The following is a 15,854-nucleotide window of genomic DNA, read 5'->3' as shown; positions in this document are numbered from 1 at the left end:
GGATTCCTCGAGAGGGGAGGATAGTCTCTCTAAATACGCGGTCTTATACACGGTGTGTAGAACTAGCAGGGAAACAAGGGTCGTCTGACTATCGAGCGGGAGTCAGTGGGAGGAGTATACAGACGGAGGGAGTCGTCCTTCATGTTGTTCGTCCATGGCCAAGAAGAAAAGAAAGAGGAACTGATGACGTCAATCTTTTTTCTTGTTTCTTTCTTTGTGTCCTCGCTCTACAGATTGCACACGAGACTGTCGCCATCGCGAACGAGGACAGCGAGAACATGAATGGACGCCATTCCCACGCGAGCAGCTGCCAGCGTGAGAATTGTTTCGGGTTGATCGCATTCTCTTACGACATGATATCATTCCAGAAACGAGAAACCGCTTTGCTATGTAGATATTGAGTCGGAGATTTTCCATGAATATCCAACGGTGGTTCTCCTTGACGACCAGCACACACAAAAAGAAATACACATAAGGCACATATACCAGGTAAAGAAATACCAATCAGCTATTGAAAGGTCTTTTTTTTCCCCTTTTATTTGTCTGCTCCATCCGTCAAAAGCGCCGTTCGTCTAGTGTATTAGGTCTGCTAAAAATGAAAAATGTATGCACATCTTTCTTCCCCGGAACCAAGTTAGAGGATGTACTTTTACCCTAAGCGTCCATAAGTTGGAGCTGTATATTTATGATTCGAAGATGAAAGCTATAGTAAGTAAGCGTCGTGCACAATCTTGAGCACGTGACTGGCATTTGTTATGCAAAAACTAGCCGACAACGACAAGCAGGAAAGAATCCACCTAGGGAAGGTTCCGGTGTGCAACCAATCCCAAGCCCGTATAAGCAGTTTCCTCATCATTCAGGACTGGGGACCTGATATCATCATCCCACGCACGTCATACTGACTACAAAGACATCAGGCAATGCAGCAACGTTCGTTGGGGCCGAACATCCATCGTGTCTTTCCCGCGGGAATAACTTTCCATCTTTCCGATGTACATCACAATATCCATCGTGATCTGCGCAACCTATACGCCATATAGATGTAGCTACTGATGCACAACGAATCTTGCAGCTTGACGGCCCCAATTCGTTTACGGATCACGGATTGTACGCGTGTTACATCACACGGGTCCTGGATTTACAACAGATTTTGAATAAATTAGAAACGTGGTACTTGATAAAGTCTGCGTAAATAGCCAACGGTATCGTATAGTTGGTCGTGTAACATGGAATTGGAAAAATTGCGCCAGCAGGTATGAAAGAGTTTCCTAACACCTGATGGCTATGTTTTCGAATTGCGGAACGCCATTTGATCCTTTATTTTTAAAGCTAAACGCTGACGGAGTCACGAATTGGAAAAAAAAATTGACTAAAATCTAAATAGTCTAGAACAAGCTATAGGCACGATTTCAATTCAAAATTAAGCGAAGATTACGAAAAACGATTTTTGTTTTCATATGAGACTTTTAGTTTTTGAGTTATTCAAATTCAACGTTGTTTGGCGATATTCGAATTCAGATATACTCTCCAGCTAATAATGAGCTTCACGTCACTTGATCGTTCAGAAAATAACCGGACCTAATTTCCTATAGCATTTCGTGTCATCAGATCATTAAACAAAAACCCATTGCCCAAGATATCGCGTAAATATTCATGTTTCATCCCACAAAAACTAAACTTTCCTTTGCAAGACGCAACTTTAAAATCAGCATATATAAACTTTATGCGTACGACAGTCGTTCTATAGCGAGCCCAGTTTTACAGCAAACTGTGTAACACCATATCATCTTGGATATTTCCCTTGAATTCATACAGTCTTCATCACACCTTCCGCGAAACGATACATTTTTGAATATGTAAACTACACGATGCAGAATGCATTTTCGCAGAAAACGATGCATATGTATGAGGTGCTAAAAACTATACACACGTCAAATGGTGCTGATATGAAAGTCGTCATCGATAGCTTAGAAAATAGTTTCCTTTACGCTGTGCATCAAACTGCGGATGTTGCATACCGAATAGGCAAACGCTGATGCGCACAGCACAATAAATTGCTAAACATAAATTGAAGGTAAAAAGAGAAAGGTAGCGGCGCATGTTCCACAAAGGAAAGGTATATAATCCTATCTGAGGCATTTTATAAAGAGGATCGATCACCTCTGATGTATAAAATGCTTTAAAATCCTCTTTCCATCGTACATAAGAAGTTTGTTTTCTCATACATGTGCATGACCCAAAGCAATGGCCAGATATGTTGTCGTCGACGGACTGAAACGACGTATTACAACATTTATTTCGCACGCGATGTTAGATGATACGTAACAATAGCGAGCCGTGCTTATATCTATAGAAACACCATCTCACGTAAACCAACTGCGCAGTAGTGATGAGTTTTTCTTTTTCTTGTTGTCACTTTCCGCGTTGCCATGGTTATTAGGCTTGCTGTACACTACTAAGTTGGAATCGCCTGTTGCTATATAGCGGGACGTCCATCCTACTTGTCATCACGATGTTGTCATGTGGCAAGAGTCGTACATGTATGTTTTAGTGAAGGATATAACCACCTGCATCGGTGGCTACGTGTTACAATATATTTCTCTGCAGCTTTCAAGATATAATAGGCTCTGTATAGTTTAAATATGTCTTTTAGTCTTTCTCAATTTCTCTGAACAGAATTCAATCGAATGATACGGAGCGAAAGAGAAATTAAAGTATCACTATGCGAAGATAGAAAACCAAAATGATTTGGGGTTGCATTGGATTGTAATCCACGGATCCGTTGCCAAAAAAAAGAAAAGCCATTGTATGTATGTCAAATATGAAGAAGGCTAATTTGCTTTAATATATGCCGCTTCCGGCTATTTATACTAATATAGCCTAAGGCCTAAATGCAAACATAAATACAGAGCAGTTTCATATAAGGCAGGACATGTATCCCTAATATAAAGCGAGTACATATACGTATATAGGAGTATAGTATAGGGAGCTATTATGCTATAGCTATAATTCTTCGTTCCATTCTCCTCGTTCTTTATATTCGTCTATCTGGCCTTCCTTCCTCCATCTCTTTCTTCGTTCATGGTAGCCAAGTCTTTATGCCTCGTCATCGTATTAAGTGATTGAAAAGAGAAGGGCTTGATTGAATTGACGGCTCGTCGAGCGCCGTTCCTCTGGCATTAGAACCTGAATTATGCGCTACCATACACAGGGCATATTTGTATACACACAGTCTTTGATACAGTAGCCCTAAATATCCCCGTCTAACTCTGTTGCAAGTTCCAACTGCTGCATAACTTCTTTTTCTGCGTCGTTCCTCTGTCGCGTTATTACACTGCGCCGTGGTATAAAACTGTTCTGTACACAGTGTGTACATATAGGATATTAAGTTCCTCTCCACTGCAGCGTTGCGGTAGCTTATTTCACACCAAAACATCCGCATCACTTCAAACTGGATTAGATGATGGCCTTGACGCTTTCCTCATAGCCTATACCATCCTTGTCAATTGCAAACTAATTGAAAGGTAACAAGCTCTTTCATCCGGTTTTTGTATACGACACATGTTTTACGCGAAATGAACATGTTTCCACTGATGGAATATATAAGTTACATCTTAAATATCGGGCTGATGGGTGAATAGTTCTTAGGTTCTGTGAAGCCTGTAGAACCTTTTCCTGTGCGTATAAGGATTTTTTGAAAACGGATGAGCTAATGAATTGCTTTCGCTCATCTTTGACATCGTTTTTCGTCTCGTTGGGAATTGAGAATGGGGCGTGGAAGATAGGCGGGAAGAAGTCTAGATGACATAAAGAGGCGATCGTAACGACAGGATGACGGACGATACGCAAGGCCATGCAAGGGACGGAGAAGATATAAGGTCCCCTAAGAAAGAGACTAAGCCACTTCTATATATGTAAAAAAGCCGTCTGTCCATGTAAGAAGATTGATTTATAATCTTGTAATAAAGATCATGACCACCACATTACAACAAGTATACCGAAAAAACCAAACTCAGTAGCAATTATTATATAACGTATAAACGATTGTGGATAGTACGATTAGTAGGCTATGTGTTTTCCTTGATACGTACATACTTGAATTGATCGGGTTTTTATTTCGTTTTCTTTTTTTCTTTTCTCAACAAAACGTCGTTTATCGCCATAAGTGGAAAGAAGTGGATGAAATGTTACGAGTGTAAGACGATCGTTTTGCGCTATTAGGTGTACATTAATAAAGAGGACAGTACATAAGAAAGAGGTGCAAGAAAAGTAAAACGTCAGTTTGTTTGTTTTGATCAAAAAAAGAACATTGCGTGCACACAAAAGCAAAACTCGCTTGCCTTATTTACTATGCGCCGCGACGTAGCCTACAGTATAATATATAGAAAAACAAGCTCAATTGGAAAAAGTTCACAGCATCAGCAGCTCCTAAAGATGGTGAAAACAAGAAAAAGGGAAAACAAAACAAAAACAAAAAAACGACTTTGCTGTTGTCGTTGGTAAAGACGTCGCAAGTCAACATCAGTATAAGTCGGGGCATAATTTGAATGACGTCCTTCCCCGAAGACCTAACAGCTGTTGGGCAAATGGTGACCAGCAAATGGGACCATATAGATTAAATGGCAATAATTATAAATAATTACAATAATTACTTAGCTCGGGTAGGAGCAATGCTAACTGACGAAGAGAATGTTCACCCTTTGACGTCTACATCCGCCTACGCAAAAACAGATTTTATAATTTCAAAGTTTCGAGTTCTAATAAAGAATCGTTGATTGCTCAAAAATATGGAGTCGAATAAAAAGATTCAGGTATAACTAAGCAATTTGGGAGTTTGTGTGACACGAATGATTACTGATGTGCAGACAAAGATGTCGCCCACTTTGATTTCTCGTTAACAAGGTTGGCATACGCACAATCACATGGCCGTACGCGTGCTCAAACAATAGGCTGAAAGTGGAGTTACAAGACCAAGAACCGTTGCTATAGGTTGAAACGCAAAGGACTGTACGATTTGCGCATAGCAAAGCCATACGCCTTCGAAGAAACCCAAGCCACTTCGCAACCGGTGCAAGAGTGCAAAACTACATTAGCTTGAAACACGGAACATAAAGAAAGAAAAAAAAAATACCCAACACCCGCAAATAGAAGATTCCTCGAAATGCGACAACCATGGGTTTAGCGTGGGCGTTTGTTATATCCGTAAGTACACACAGCTTCTCGTGTTCACGACTATATAAGCAAACTTAATACGTACAATCTTTATTTACGGCACAGTTTGGTCATATTTCTTCATAGAGCCGCGTTGGCGTGACCTATCAATTGTTAACTCTCACGTGTCTCGACTGTTTCTGGCACGTGAGAGGCAATCATGTCAAACTAAATAACATGACTAAAATAAAACAACATCCCCTTCGTTCTATAATGGCAGTGGCTCGATCAATATGTTGTCTAGACTTAAACTTGTAGACAGTACATAATTAAGATGCGCTGCGTGCTTACTTGAACGCATCTGCTCAGGTCTTTAATAAACACAACGATTTTTGTCGAGCTGTAATTTCGTCAAAGCCGGATCAGGCCGTCGAGTGGCTCCTTTGTTCATTTGTAATAGATTTGCCATGGACTTTTTTGGATTTTACTGCCATTTCGCTACTTAGCTGCATTGATTATTTGCTATACTCTGATTTTTGGAGAGGCTAACATAAAGGAAACTAAATTGGAGTGGCTGAAATCTCGAGTTGTTTGCAGTGCACTGTATACCGTTGAATAATCAACGAACATTATACCAAAGTGGAAATAACAATAGAGACATTCTCTTGCACGTCTTTCTGTTTATTTTTGTTATCCATCTAGCATCTGCCCTAACCATACGATGCGGCTGGAACCACCCCAGTCAACATCCCCAAACGGACCACCACGCGTTGGTGGAGATCACACCCACGCGTTTCACGCAGGATACAATTTCGTCTGCTTCAATAGGAAAAACAAAGAAGAAATAATGGCCAATAGTATTAAAGAACCACTAAATAAATGCAGACCTTCCAGCTGTATCAAGTCGCAGTTCTGTCAGCTGCTGTGTGTATAGTCTACCGCATGAGGAAACCTTTTCTCGTTTGACGAGATTGCTTCTGTAACAGCTGAGTGTCTTGGCAATTCAGACGCGAAAAGCCCGAAAGCAGCTTTGATTTGGATCGCGTTGCTCTCGACAATAAAAGAAACCTGACAAGCTCATTTTTCTTCGTTTCGGCTTATGTGTTGGCGTTGGCCTAGTTTTTAACATTCTGGTGACCTTTTGTGGTTCTATACGAAAGTGTATCGATTGCAAATAATAATGAAACAGGTGCCACAAAGGCACCACGAAAAATCGTTGTCCACGTATTGTCTATCTATGGTCCACAGACACAATCGACTTTTATTGGGGGACTTGATGTTATACGCCAGTAAGGAAAACAACAGACTTGCTACTGTTGCATGAAATTGACGTGAGTCATTGCGTCACATTCGTTTGCAACTTGTCTCGGTCTGAAAGGAGATGCCTGACCTCTTTTCAGCTTTTGAGAGTGTAGACGAAAGGGTTCGATGTGGCTGTAGCAAGAAAATAGGAGAAAGACTCATTTTTTCGAAGAAAGTCTCCACCTGCTCACAATAAAACAAAGTTTAGATTGTATAGGGGTAGGGGTAGGAAACAGAAACAAAGAAAGAAAAGTTTTGCGGTAACATGATTCAACCTTGGCATCACAACCTTAGCTCTTGCGATGTATTGAAAATGTATGAAAGTGGGTGTATCTCGGTCAACCTTATTTAATAACTGCATAGACAGTTATGTAATGCTCATATTAGTTTTTTTTTTTTTTTATTATTTGATTTGGTGACATTGATCTATTGCATATTAGTTCTCCGTTCAAGTGTCGCTTTCCACGCTACCATCATTGAATTTTCTTAAAAATCGATGCCTTTTAATCTTTTCGCGTAGGATTGATACTTCGCAACTGATTTTCCGAGGAATACTCTGCAAAAGTTTGGCCCCCCCCCCCCATTCCATAGCTTTTCACGGTCTTGAGGATTATTTGATTCTTATTCTGCCCGTTTGTGAAGCGTTTCCAACCAAAGAGCTAAAACTTGATGACATTTTTGACGATTTTCTCGACATATTTCTTAGCAGATACATGAATTAGTGGCGTTGTTTGCAATGCATGTAGCTATCCAATAATAATTCAACGAAAATGAAAACACCTAAAATTATTAATTTTCTTTTGCGTATATACACCCCGCTCATGCGGGCTATTATTGCACAGCAATACGAAGCTGTACGTTCATAGTGCCCTAATACATGCATAATTTGGTTATCTCATAAGCCAAGAAATAAAAAAAAAATTATGTCGAAAGGAATCTACAATCCCTTATCTTCTTCTGTCGGAAAATCAATAGCTCACAATTTTCCGTGTTGTCAGTAAGGCCAAGTCAGTAAGGGCAAGGGCATTGTAATTCAAGCCCTTTGGCAATTAAAACGCGTTTACGTAAATAATATGGCTCTAATGTTTCACGCTATAGCGTCCAGTATTAGCGTCCAGTCGCACACACACCATATCCATCACATGAATAGTTGAATGAATTGCCGTTTGTTAATCAAAACGGCAACGTCAAGATGTATTGTAAGTAAATAACACACAGAGTTGTCAGAAATGTTGATCTTTTAATAATGCTCCCTGCATATGTCTCATTATAGGGGCCAGCCGAATGGACGAAACAGTTCCGTATTTTTATGCAGGCTAACCAGAGCTAGTTTTGAGCAATCTCCTTATCAACACGCTTTCAAATTCAAATGTTTTTATACATTCCATAATTCAGGTAACGAGTTTCACGCAGCTATATAATTATTTTCTGTTTATTTAATCTCAGTGTATTATGTATATCTCTTCTCGTGTCCTTCACCCTTCTTGGACAGTCTACATATGTAACAGTATACATATTTACATATCATTCCGTCCCGCTACACAGTGTCTGTCCTTTTCTTTCGCGATTCGTAAACGGTAGCGCGTGTGAGCATATACGAACAAGCAAGATCGAGTAAGAAAAACGAGGAAAAAAAAGGGCAAAAAAACAAGAAAAGCCGTGCGCGCAGCGAGCGATCAATACATCGCCAAACCATTCTCTATTTATAGTTTCTCGTCTCTAGATGTATATATAAGAGTCACCATGTTGCCGTATATAACATATATAGTCTTCATACCAACATAAATACACTGATGAAGACAAGGTGAAGTAAGAAATGACAAATTGCACTCTCGAGACGAACGGCACAACCATCAGTTCATAAAAGCATTGCCCCTTGGTAATGAAATATTCGTCAGCGTGTTTTGCTTTGTAAGTAAAGTAGGTGTATAATATTCGCTTGCATAGCGTACGTATACACAACGTCTGGCGTGCGTGCTGTTAACCCTAAAATTTCATGAAGCTACCCACCTCGCCGGTTTGCGTGAAAAGAGCGTGCAACGTGATTCGAATGTTAATGTAACAACTTCCGGTATTGTGTGAATGGGGCTGGGTCGACGACAATTGCAGACGTACGACCCGTCATTGCCACACAAAATAAAAAGAAATCAAATTAAGTTTTCCTGCAAGAAGAAGAGAAAAAAAAATCAAAAAAGGGAGACAGCCAGCGAAATGGTAAGTACAATGTTCAGTGTATAGCCCAGTAGATAAGAATGCAGTAGTTGGCGTGGCAAAATCGACGAAGCGCCTACTCAGCAGCAGTGGGGGCCAACAGAGAAAACATGTACACTCACGGAAAAGCCGTTTTATGCGGTACGTGGATGAGAAATAGAGTACACAAGAGAAAGACTGTGAAAAGCCAAAGACGTCCACAGAGGGCGGCCGTAGAACGCGCGTGCTCTCTTTCATTGAGTTGCGTGGGTGGGCAGCAGGTTGTTTGCAGCAAGAGCTACTCCGTCGCAAAATAAAAAAAAAAAAAAATGGAAAAAATAAAATAAAATAAAGTAAAGAAAATAAAAAAGAAGCCCCAACTCCTCCCCGCTTTTGCCCTGTCCCCTCCCATTTGGTATATAGCGCTAGCGCTGTCCTACGTGTACAAAACCAGCCCGCTGGCGTTTGACGTCACGCCGGCAGCTATAAAACAGACCCCGCCGTTCACCGGCTACATTCACATCTCAATCTCGTTCCGTGTCGCAAAAAGCTTCATTTTTTTTCCGCTCCGAGTTTCTTTCTCGTCCTGTTCCTACTGGCAACTAAAGCTCGAAAAGTTCTTTTTTTGACGCAACACGCTTCAAAGCATACACCAGCCATCACACTCACGCTCAAGGTTTGTCTAGCCTCTTGTTATCAATCCAAAGCGAGTTAAATCTAGTTGAATCCAGAGTCTTGCCATTTGTATTAGATCCTTATTCTTTGAATTAAATTGAATGCTCGAGAGTATATTCCGAACAATCAAACGTATTGGGTGTCTTCAGATGCATTTGACAACCCACCTGATGATGATGATGATGATGGCTGCCGTCACCTGCCGAGCGGCTTTTATTCCCAACATGATGTTCTCGTCTGGACGTAGCCGTCAAGCTCAGCAAGCGAAACCGTTGGCGCAACATCAACAATCGTGGAGAGCTGGAAATCCCCTGAGCCCGTGGGATGATGGTACCGAAACGTACGGCTACCTGGCCGACCGCCATACCAACATGATGGATGATATGACAGCCGGATTCCAGCAACAACCGCAGCTGCAGCAGTCACAACAACCATTGGTTTACGGAGTTGCGCATCGTTACCTGAGCGAACAGCAGTCGCCCAACTACCCAGTTCAGAGTCCCACTGACGAGCTGTACAACAACGAACTGTACAACAACGCCCTGCTGATGCGTGGACGCGGGCCTTTCAATGCCATCAAACGTTCGTCCCTACCAAATTACTACGACGCATCTATGGACGATGATATGGGCAACGTCGACGATGGCCTATCCATGACATTGGCCGATGATTACGAGCAGCCCATCAGCCGACAGGATGTCATCAATTTCGAAAAGTACGTCCAGCGTTTCTTCCAGCAACAGCCGTCTGACAGAGACGCTGAAATGGAGAGCCAGTATGCAGATGACTGGAGTTTGGGATCGCGCATGGAGGACAACGAAGTTGGGGACAATTATAATGATATCGATAACGATGAAGAAGCTGCTAGACAATTGCATTTGCTGCTGAATCAACAGAAGCAACAGCGTCGTCCCATAGCCCTTCGCGAGATTCAGAAGAAAAATGTTGCGCTTGGAGCTGTGACAAAGGCACCCACTCGAACCGAAACTCCCGTCACGACGGCAACGACGACGACGACGACATCTTCAGCTACTTTGGCACTCCGTCTGCAGAACCAACATCACCAAGGACAGAAAGAGGAGCCCTTGTTGAGACCGCCCTCCCCTCAAAGACAGCCGCCTCAGTCGAGCACCACCACCACTCCACCTGCATTAGCTAAAACGGATGTGGAGAACAACAGCATCTATCACACGATTCAACGGCTCATGAACATGCACAATCGTCTCCAGGTAATTGATTTGAAATTCATTCGAGACTGGAAAACGGATGAGCATTAGCCAAGCTAACAAGAAAACAAAAAACAAAAAGATTATAGAGTAGTATTTGACATGTCGTTTATGCATTGCAGAAATCGCCCCAAGATGAAGGTCGAGAAGCTTCAATTGAGGAAGAAGAGGATAACGATACGAACAGTAGAGCGAAACGTTTTGTTGCACCATCGCAAGATTCCCTCCTGAGCAAGCAGATTCATTCGTTGGACAAGATCAGAGCTTAAAAGAAGAAGATCTGAAAAGAAAACCAACCCAAACAAGACAACCGGTGATATTTGAAACTCGGCAGGCTTCGGTAGCAGCTCGACGAACGTTTCCGTCAATGCTCTGTTATCAGTCAGGATAAAGAGAGCGTTTGTTCTTCTTTTCGCTTGTGGAAAAGAAGACGCTTTTTTGTTGTTGTTGTTATTTTTACTTCACTGATGACGGCCGCGAATCACGTCTTCCTCTCGGTCTACACGCAATCCCTCCTCCTTCTCAACACCCACACACACACACCGAACACACACGCGTACACGCTCTCTACGACACACAGGCTGATGTGTACACCCACACACGTCATCTACCCACGCATTTTTTATTTAATGGCAGGCATACAGACGCTGCTTCCCCCAACAGTACCATACACGTATCACACACATACGCCCTTATGGGGGACAAAGGCAGTAAAGAAATAACGACATGATGCTCATCATTCTTGTCGACCTCTCTATCTATTCAGCTGCTGTTTTTATCAAATATCTATTGCAGACTAGATGAAGCATTTACACACACACACACCCACACACGCATATCTACAGATGAACAGACAACATGCGCAGGTACGACTTTTTCTCCTTGTGTGCTCGCACCTGTACACGTATATCACTGATTCCTCATATGTGAACCAATATCTTCTATACATATATACATAATATAATATATATTAATTATTACACGAACAAGTACAATATATAAATGATAGAATTCTATTAACGTGACATCCAAAATATATTTATCATCTCTACATTGTTGGTTGTGTTGTTCGTTGTTTGCCTCTCTCCCCCCCTTCCCTGCCAGACTGACCGTTTTCTTCAATCCCTCGTGTTGTATGCTTATGTGTATGATAATCCATTTGGGTGGCATTTGTGATGACCATTGACGAGCATACTTAACAAACAACCTTCTTCAGAATTCCGTCTCGTTCTTATTTTCTTTGTCCGTCATAGCCATGTAGCCTAAAAGTGCAACCCTTTACATCCTCCCATCTTACTTCGATACGATCAATCTCCGTCTTAACATTTGTTATTTCATTCATTTTATTCTTATTCAGAAATTATTCATTTATTTATTTTGAATAACCTTTGCATGGGACGCGCGCTTCCTACGTGCGAATCAGCGCGCGCGTTGGCGGCGAGCTGTTCTCTAACGCGGGAAAAGAAAGAAAACGACTTGATGATATACATATATGTTTCTGAATCAATTCTAAATCTTAGATACATATAGTATTATACTAATTATAATAATCATGTCTTTCCGCTCCACTCCCATTTGGGATTCTATATAGGCCTATATATATATATACTTGTCTCCTCTTCTCTCTCTTATTTCCCCTCTCGATTTATCAACCTGTTACTTATTGCCTGGATATTTTTCTTATAATAAACTGAAATACAACCATATTCTGCTGTATATTTATTTGGGCATTCAATATTACCAGTACAAACGTACAACAATTATTTCCAATTCGATTATGTTTGCCAACTGTAAAGCGTATTATCATACTTCTTACTACAAGGAAGTTGGCTTGTTTCTTCTTCACATTCGGCTAGACGCATCTAACCAGCTGACGGTATGGGACAAGGATGGACCTTTTGTGATTTATTTGCTCGTCCCGCACCGGCCGTCACTGACATTAAACAACGGATGAGCCGGAAACATCCCCATTCCAACGTTTCGCATACCGTCAAAACACTGGCTCCCAGCAGCAGGCCGATTGAATTGCCTATACATATTGTTTTTGGAAGAAGCTGTTCTGTGCTATGTTAATGAGAACTAAAAAATTGTTTTGCATATACCAATGTCGCAAAAGAGAGTTGTCAGGCTGTAGACTAGACTCTCCGTGAGTTTCTCGTATGTTTTATCCTGCAAAAAGAAAGGTGGGAAAACATGCTAAAGAAACTCAGTATCAATGATAGTTATAGGCAATTGATACAACATGGTGTAGAATTATCGGCGTCAAGTGTCGGCCCGTTTATGAGACGGCCCAGTTGTTAATAATGAGCATTACGATGATAGATCACTTACTGTACACTTGCGTCATTAACGCTGTCTACTCGTAAAGGAAAGCAATATAATTTCCCATCAAAAAATAATGTGGATGTATAGAAAAATTAGACCTGAAAGAAGATCCGTAACCGAAGTCGTTCGGGTCTGATGTCGGCCACCACTTTCTCTTTATCGATTTGGTAATAAGTAGTGTGGCACGGAGGCTTGCAGTTGCAACTGGATCGATTCTACTTATTTGCATTACATTTAGTTGATGTATATTAATAGAAATACATCATCATTATTTGTTACAAGTCGTTTAGAATCGCCTCTTTTTTTTGTTGTTGTTGTTGAAAGGAGAGCGCTCACCCATCGAGTATCGTCGCCACTAAGCATCAGCCGCAGTTCCTCGTCAGCGATGCGATAAGAAGCCGACGTGTTGCACGTCGGATAAGTCTCTCTGCTGTGTAACTGTGATGAATTGGCCAATTTCATGAAAGGCAGTTGGCAGCCAGACCGACGGACTAGTTGCTCACTGAAGCATTCAAGTTCACAGTTCTCAATCGAGTAGTCGACGGCGTCTTCGCATGGATGGTGCCAGACGTTTACCAACTTCTCCTATTCGCATCCCGCGGGAAAATAAGTCGAAAACAAAAAAAATTGTTTACGAAATGGTTGTATACCGAGAATCGGCTAATCTAATTTGATATATATCAGAGAAATCGATTCAATGCCTGATAGAAACGGATTTTAACGTCGTTGTTTGTATTAAGAAGTTCGTAATGTTTCTCGTCGTAAAACTTCAATGCCGGATCGATGTTGGCTGGATGAATAAAGTAAATCCAGGAATCAGATGGGGCGTTTGTCTCCATTTGCATGTAGAGGCCGTTAAAGAGGCCAGTCTCTTTAACAGGATGTCGAACGTGGAAGGAAGAACACGGACCTAGAACGGTATGGAGCTGGCGCCATTCGCCAACTTCCTTACACGGTTTCCCGCGACCGAACCAACATTTTGAGGACTATACAACAAAATAAAGCCAAACATTTTGGTTTTTTAAAATCGTAACACAAATGACAAGTCTGTACGTATAGACGCTTTGAAATAGACAACGTACAACATTTTCTAAGTCACCGACAGCAAAACGATTATAGCAAAAACCAAAAACACCCCATCATCACCCCACGTTAGTTTTATTTGAAGGTCTATAATATGAAAAATATATATCAGGAGGGATCCCTACTGTCCAGAACAGATTTTTAATGAGCGAAGTCATGCTGGGAGTGAGGTATAATATTAACCAATTAAACAATAGTTAATTTCACATACAACATAAAAGCATTCTATCTATATGTTACCCCAGTTTCGAACATGACGCCAATGTCGTGTCCGATTTCGTTCCACAAGGTGGTCAGTGTCGTCAGCGAGAGAAGGTCGTACGGCATTTGGACGTCATTCGGGTTAATTCCCATTGCAAGTGAGGCATTTTGACGCATTGCCTCCATGGCTGAATAACTTTGAAACAGAGAGGAATACGATATTTTTTCTGCCATTCACAAGGAACTGATACAGGCGAAATTGTTGATTTGCATGCCCACTAATTACTTGAAAGTTCTGCCCGGTCCAAAACATATAGTTACGTGAGGGAAGATGAGAGTATCATTGTTAATAATGACCAAGTCTTTGCGTGTGGGCGTCTTCACATAGTAGTCGATTCGATCCTGAACCTGTTACAATGGTTTATTATATCGATCGCGTACAGTATGTGTGAATAAACAAAGATCAATCATTCAGTCTTAATTGGCATGTCACAGAGCACGGTTTCAGAATAACAAGAAGCCCTAGCTCTCCCCCACAAAAAAAGGAATGAAAAATCAATTAAGAGTCAAGATGGCACTAACTTGGACAGCAGCCAAAAAGAAGAAGACAAGAGTCAACAAGATCCAGAAGACTCGTCGTAATGGATGGGTCGTTTTCCCAAAAAGAGCTCGAGAGCCGGGAATGCCTTGCAAGTCGAAACAAAACACTTTGCCAATGCGAAATGCCGTTCAAACATAAGGTTCTATAGTAAATATACTTTATACCTATCTTGAATTCCGGTTCTTCGTCTCCTGCTAACGAATCAGCGTCCAATTGATCGCCGTAATGCAAACCGGAAGGCCGTTTCATCTGGTCTTTCTGGCAGGTTTTCAGGCCGAGAGCAACTGATCGACGTGGGTTCACCGCTCTCTTCATCGTGACGTATTTACTTTCAGCGAGGTTTTATTAGAATAAAACGTAAAAGAATTGCCGACACTGTAACGAAATGCATGCAGACATCGCCTAGGACATCTAGAGAATGGTTCGAGACCTACTGGAACATTTACATATATTTATGAAAGAACTGACACTGTCACCCGTCGGTATAAAGCGACATATAGTTTATGCTCCTTAACAGACAGATATAACAAGACCCATCGGTGAAGATCGATAAAACTACAACCACAACATAAAATAGGTTCGATACGCTACGCATGATTACTTGCTACTATAGCATGTTGCCTGCTTAAATACCCGTACTTGCTGCGTGCGTGTTATTTGGATCTCACGGTTGGACTTCGGAGACGTGTCCAATTGTCCATAACATTGCGCCTCCCCCTGATTGCATAGTCAAAGAGAGCCGCGGACGTATACCAAACTTCCATCAATATTTTATGCGAGCGGCTCGTCGTCCCAATGTGATGCATTGACGGTCACCAACTTCAAGTTCCGAACGGCATTTCGGCTAGTGATGCATGTACACTCTAGGGACATAATTTAGCTAATTTTCCGATTGGATGAAAGTTATAAGTACTACGTCGATGCATTCACTCAATGCTATTTATTAGTTATTTTGCTATACTGTCCACGGAAAGTCAATTGGGTGTCTTGAAAACAAGTTGAGTGTAATTTGCGATCAGCAAGGCAATTGTAAATTCGCAGAATTATGCCGATTAAGGTAGTTATTGAGCGTTACGAAACTTGACAAGTGATATACGTGT

The 15,854-nt window shown here is 41.4% G+C and overlaps 2 protein-coding genes across 2 annotated transcripts; one reads left to right on the top strand and one right to left on the bottom strand.

Annotated features, from left to right (window-relative positions):
• Nucleotides 1-9,150: 9,150 nt before the first annotated feature.
• LOC116918344 lies at nucleotides 9,151-12,250 on the top strand. The gene is made up of 3 exons (XM_032924033.2): nucleotides 9,151-9,319; nucleotides 9,468-10,547; nucleotides 10,667-12,250. Exons 2-3 carry the CDS (start codon nucleotides 9,468-9,470, stop codon nucleotides 10,811-10,813), a joined length of 1,227 nt encoding a protein of 408 aa, XP_032779924.1. The 5' UTR covers nucleotides 9,151-9,319; the 3' UTR covers nucleotides 10,814-12,250.
• Nucleotides 12,251-12,258: 8 nt separating this feature from the next.
• Nucleotides 12,259-15,330, bottom strand: LOC116918343 (acid-sensing ion channel 1B). Its single transcript, XM_045170682.1, has 9 exons — nucleotides 14,919-15,330; nucleotides 14,736-14,839; nucleotides 14,440-14,561; nucleotides 14,193-14,349; nucleotides 13,562-13,855; nucleotides 13,206-13,454; nucleotides 12,968-13,084; nucleotides 12,647-12,713; nucleotides 12,259-12,573 (listed from the first exon to the last, which is right to left on the bottom strand). The coding sequence occupies exons 1-9, from the start codon at nucleotides 15,067-15,069 to the stop codon at nucleotides 12,407-12,409; spliced, it is 1,428 nt and encodes a 475-aa protein (XP_045026617.1). The 5' UTR covers nucleotides 15,070-15,330; the 3' UTR covers nucleotides 12,259-12,406.
• Nucleotides 15,331-15,854: the final 524 nt, after the last annotated feature.

Source organism: Daphnia magna, linkage group LG3 (genome assembly GCF_020631705.1).
Source record: "Daphnia magna isolate NIES linkage group LG3, ASM2063170v1.1, whole genome shotgun sequence".
Classification (NCBI taxonomy): domain Eukaryota; kingdom Metazoa; phylum Arthropoda; class Branchiopoda; order Diplostraca; family Daphniidae; genus Daphnia; species Daphnia magna.
This window is presented reverse-complemented; position numbering and strand designations above follow the sequence as displayed.

Bases quoted from the DNA above. Each gene is read 5' to 3' on its own strand.
- LOC116918344 (XM_032924033.2), top strand. From the start codon at position 9,468: ATGCATTTGACAACCCACCTGATGATGATGATGATGATGGCTGCCGTC. The intron at 10,548-10,666 runs GTAATTGATTTG...TATGCATTGCAG, and splicing joins ACATGCACAATCGTCTCCAG to AAATCGCCCCAAGATGAAGG.
- LOC116918343 (XM_045170682.1), bottom strand. From the start codon at position 15,069: ATGAAGAGAGCGGTGAACCCACGTCGATCAGTTGCTCTCGGCCTGAAA. The intron at 14,840-14,918 runs GTATAAAGTATA...TCGACTTGCAAG, and splicing joins AGAACCGGAATTCAAGATAG to GCATTCCCGGCTCTCGAGCT. The intron at 13,455-13,561 runs CGATTTCTCTGA...GGATGCGAATAG, and splicing joins GTTTCTATCAGGCATTGAAT to GAGAAGTTGGTAAACGTCTG.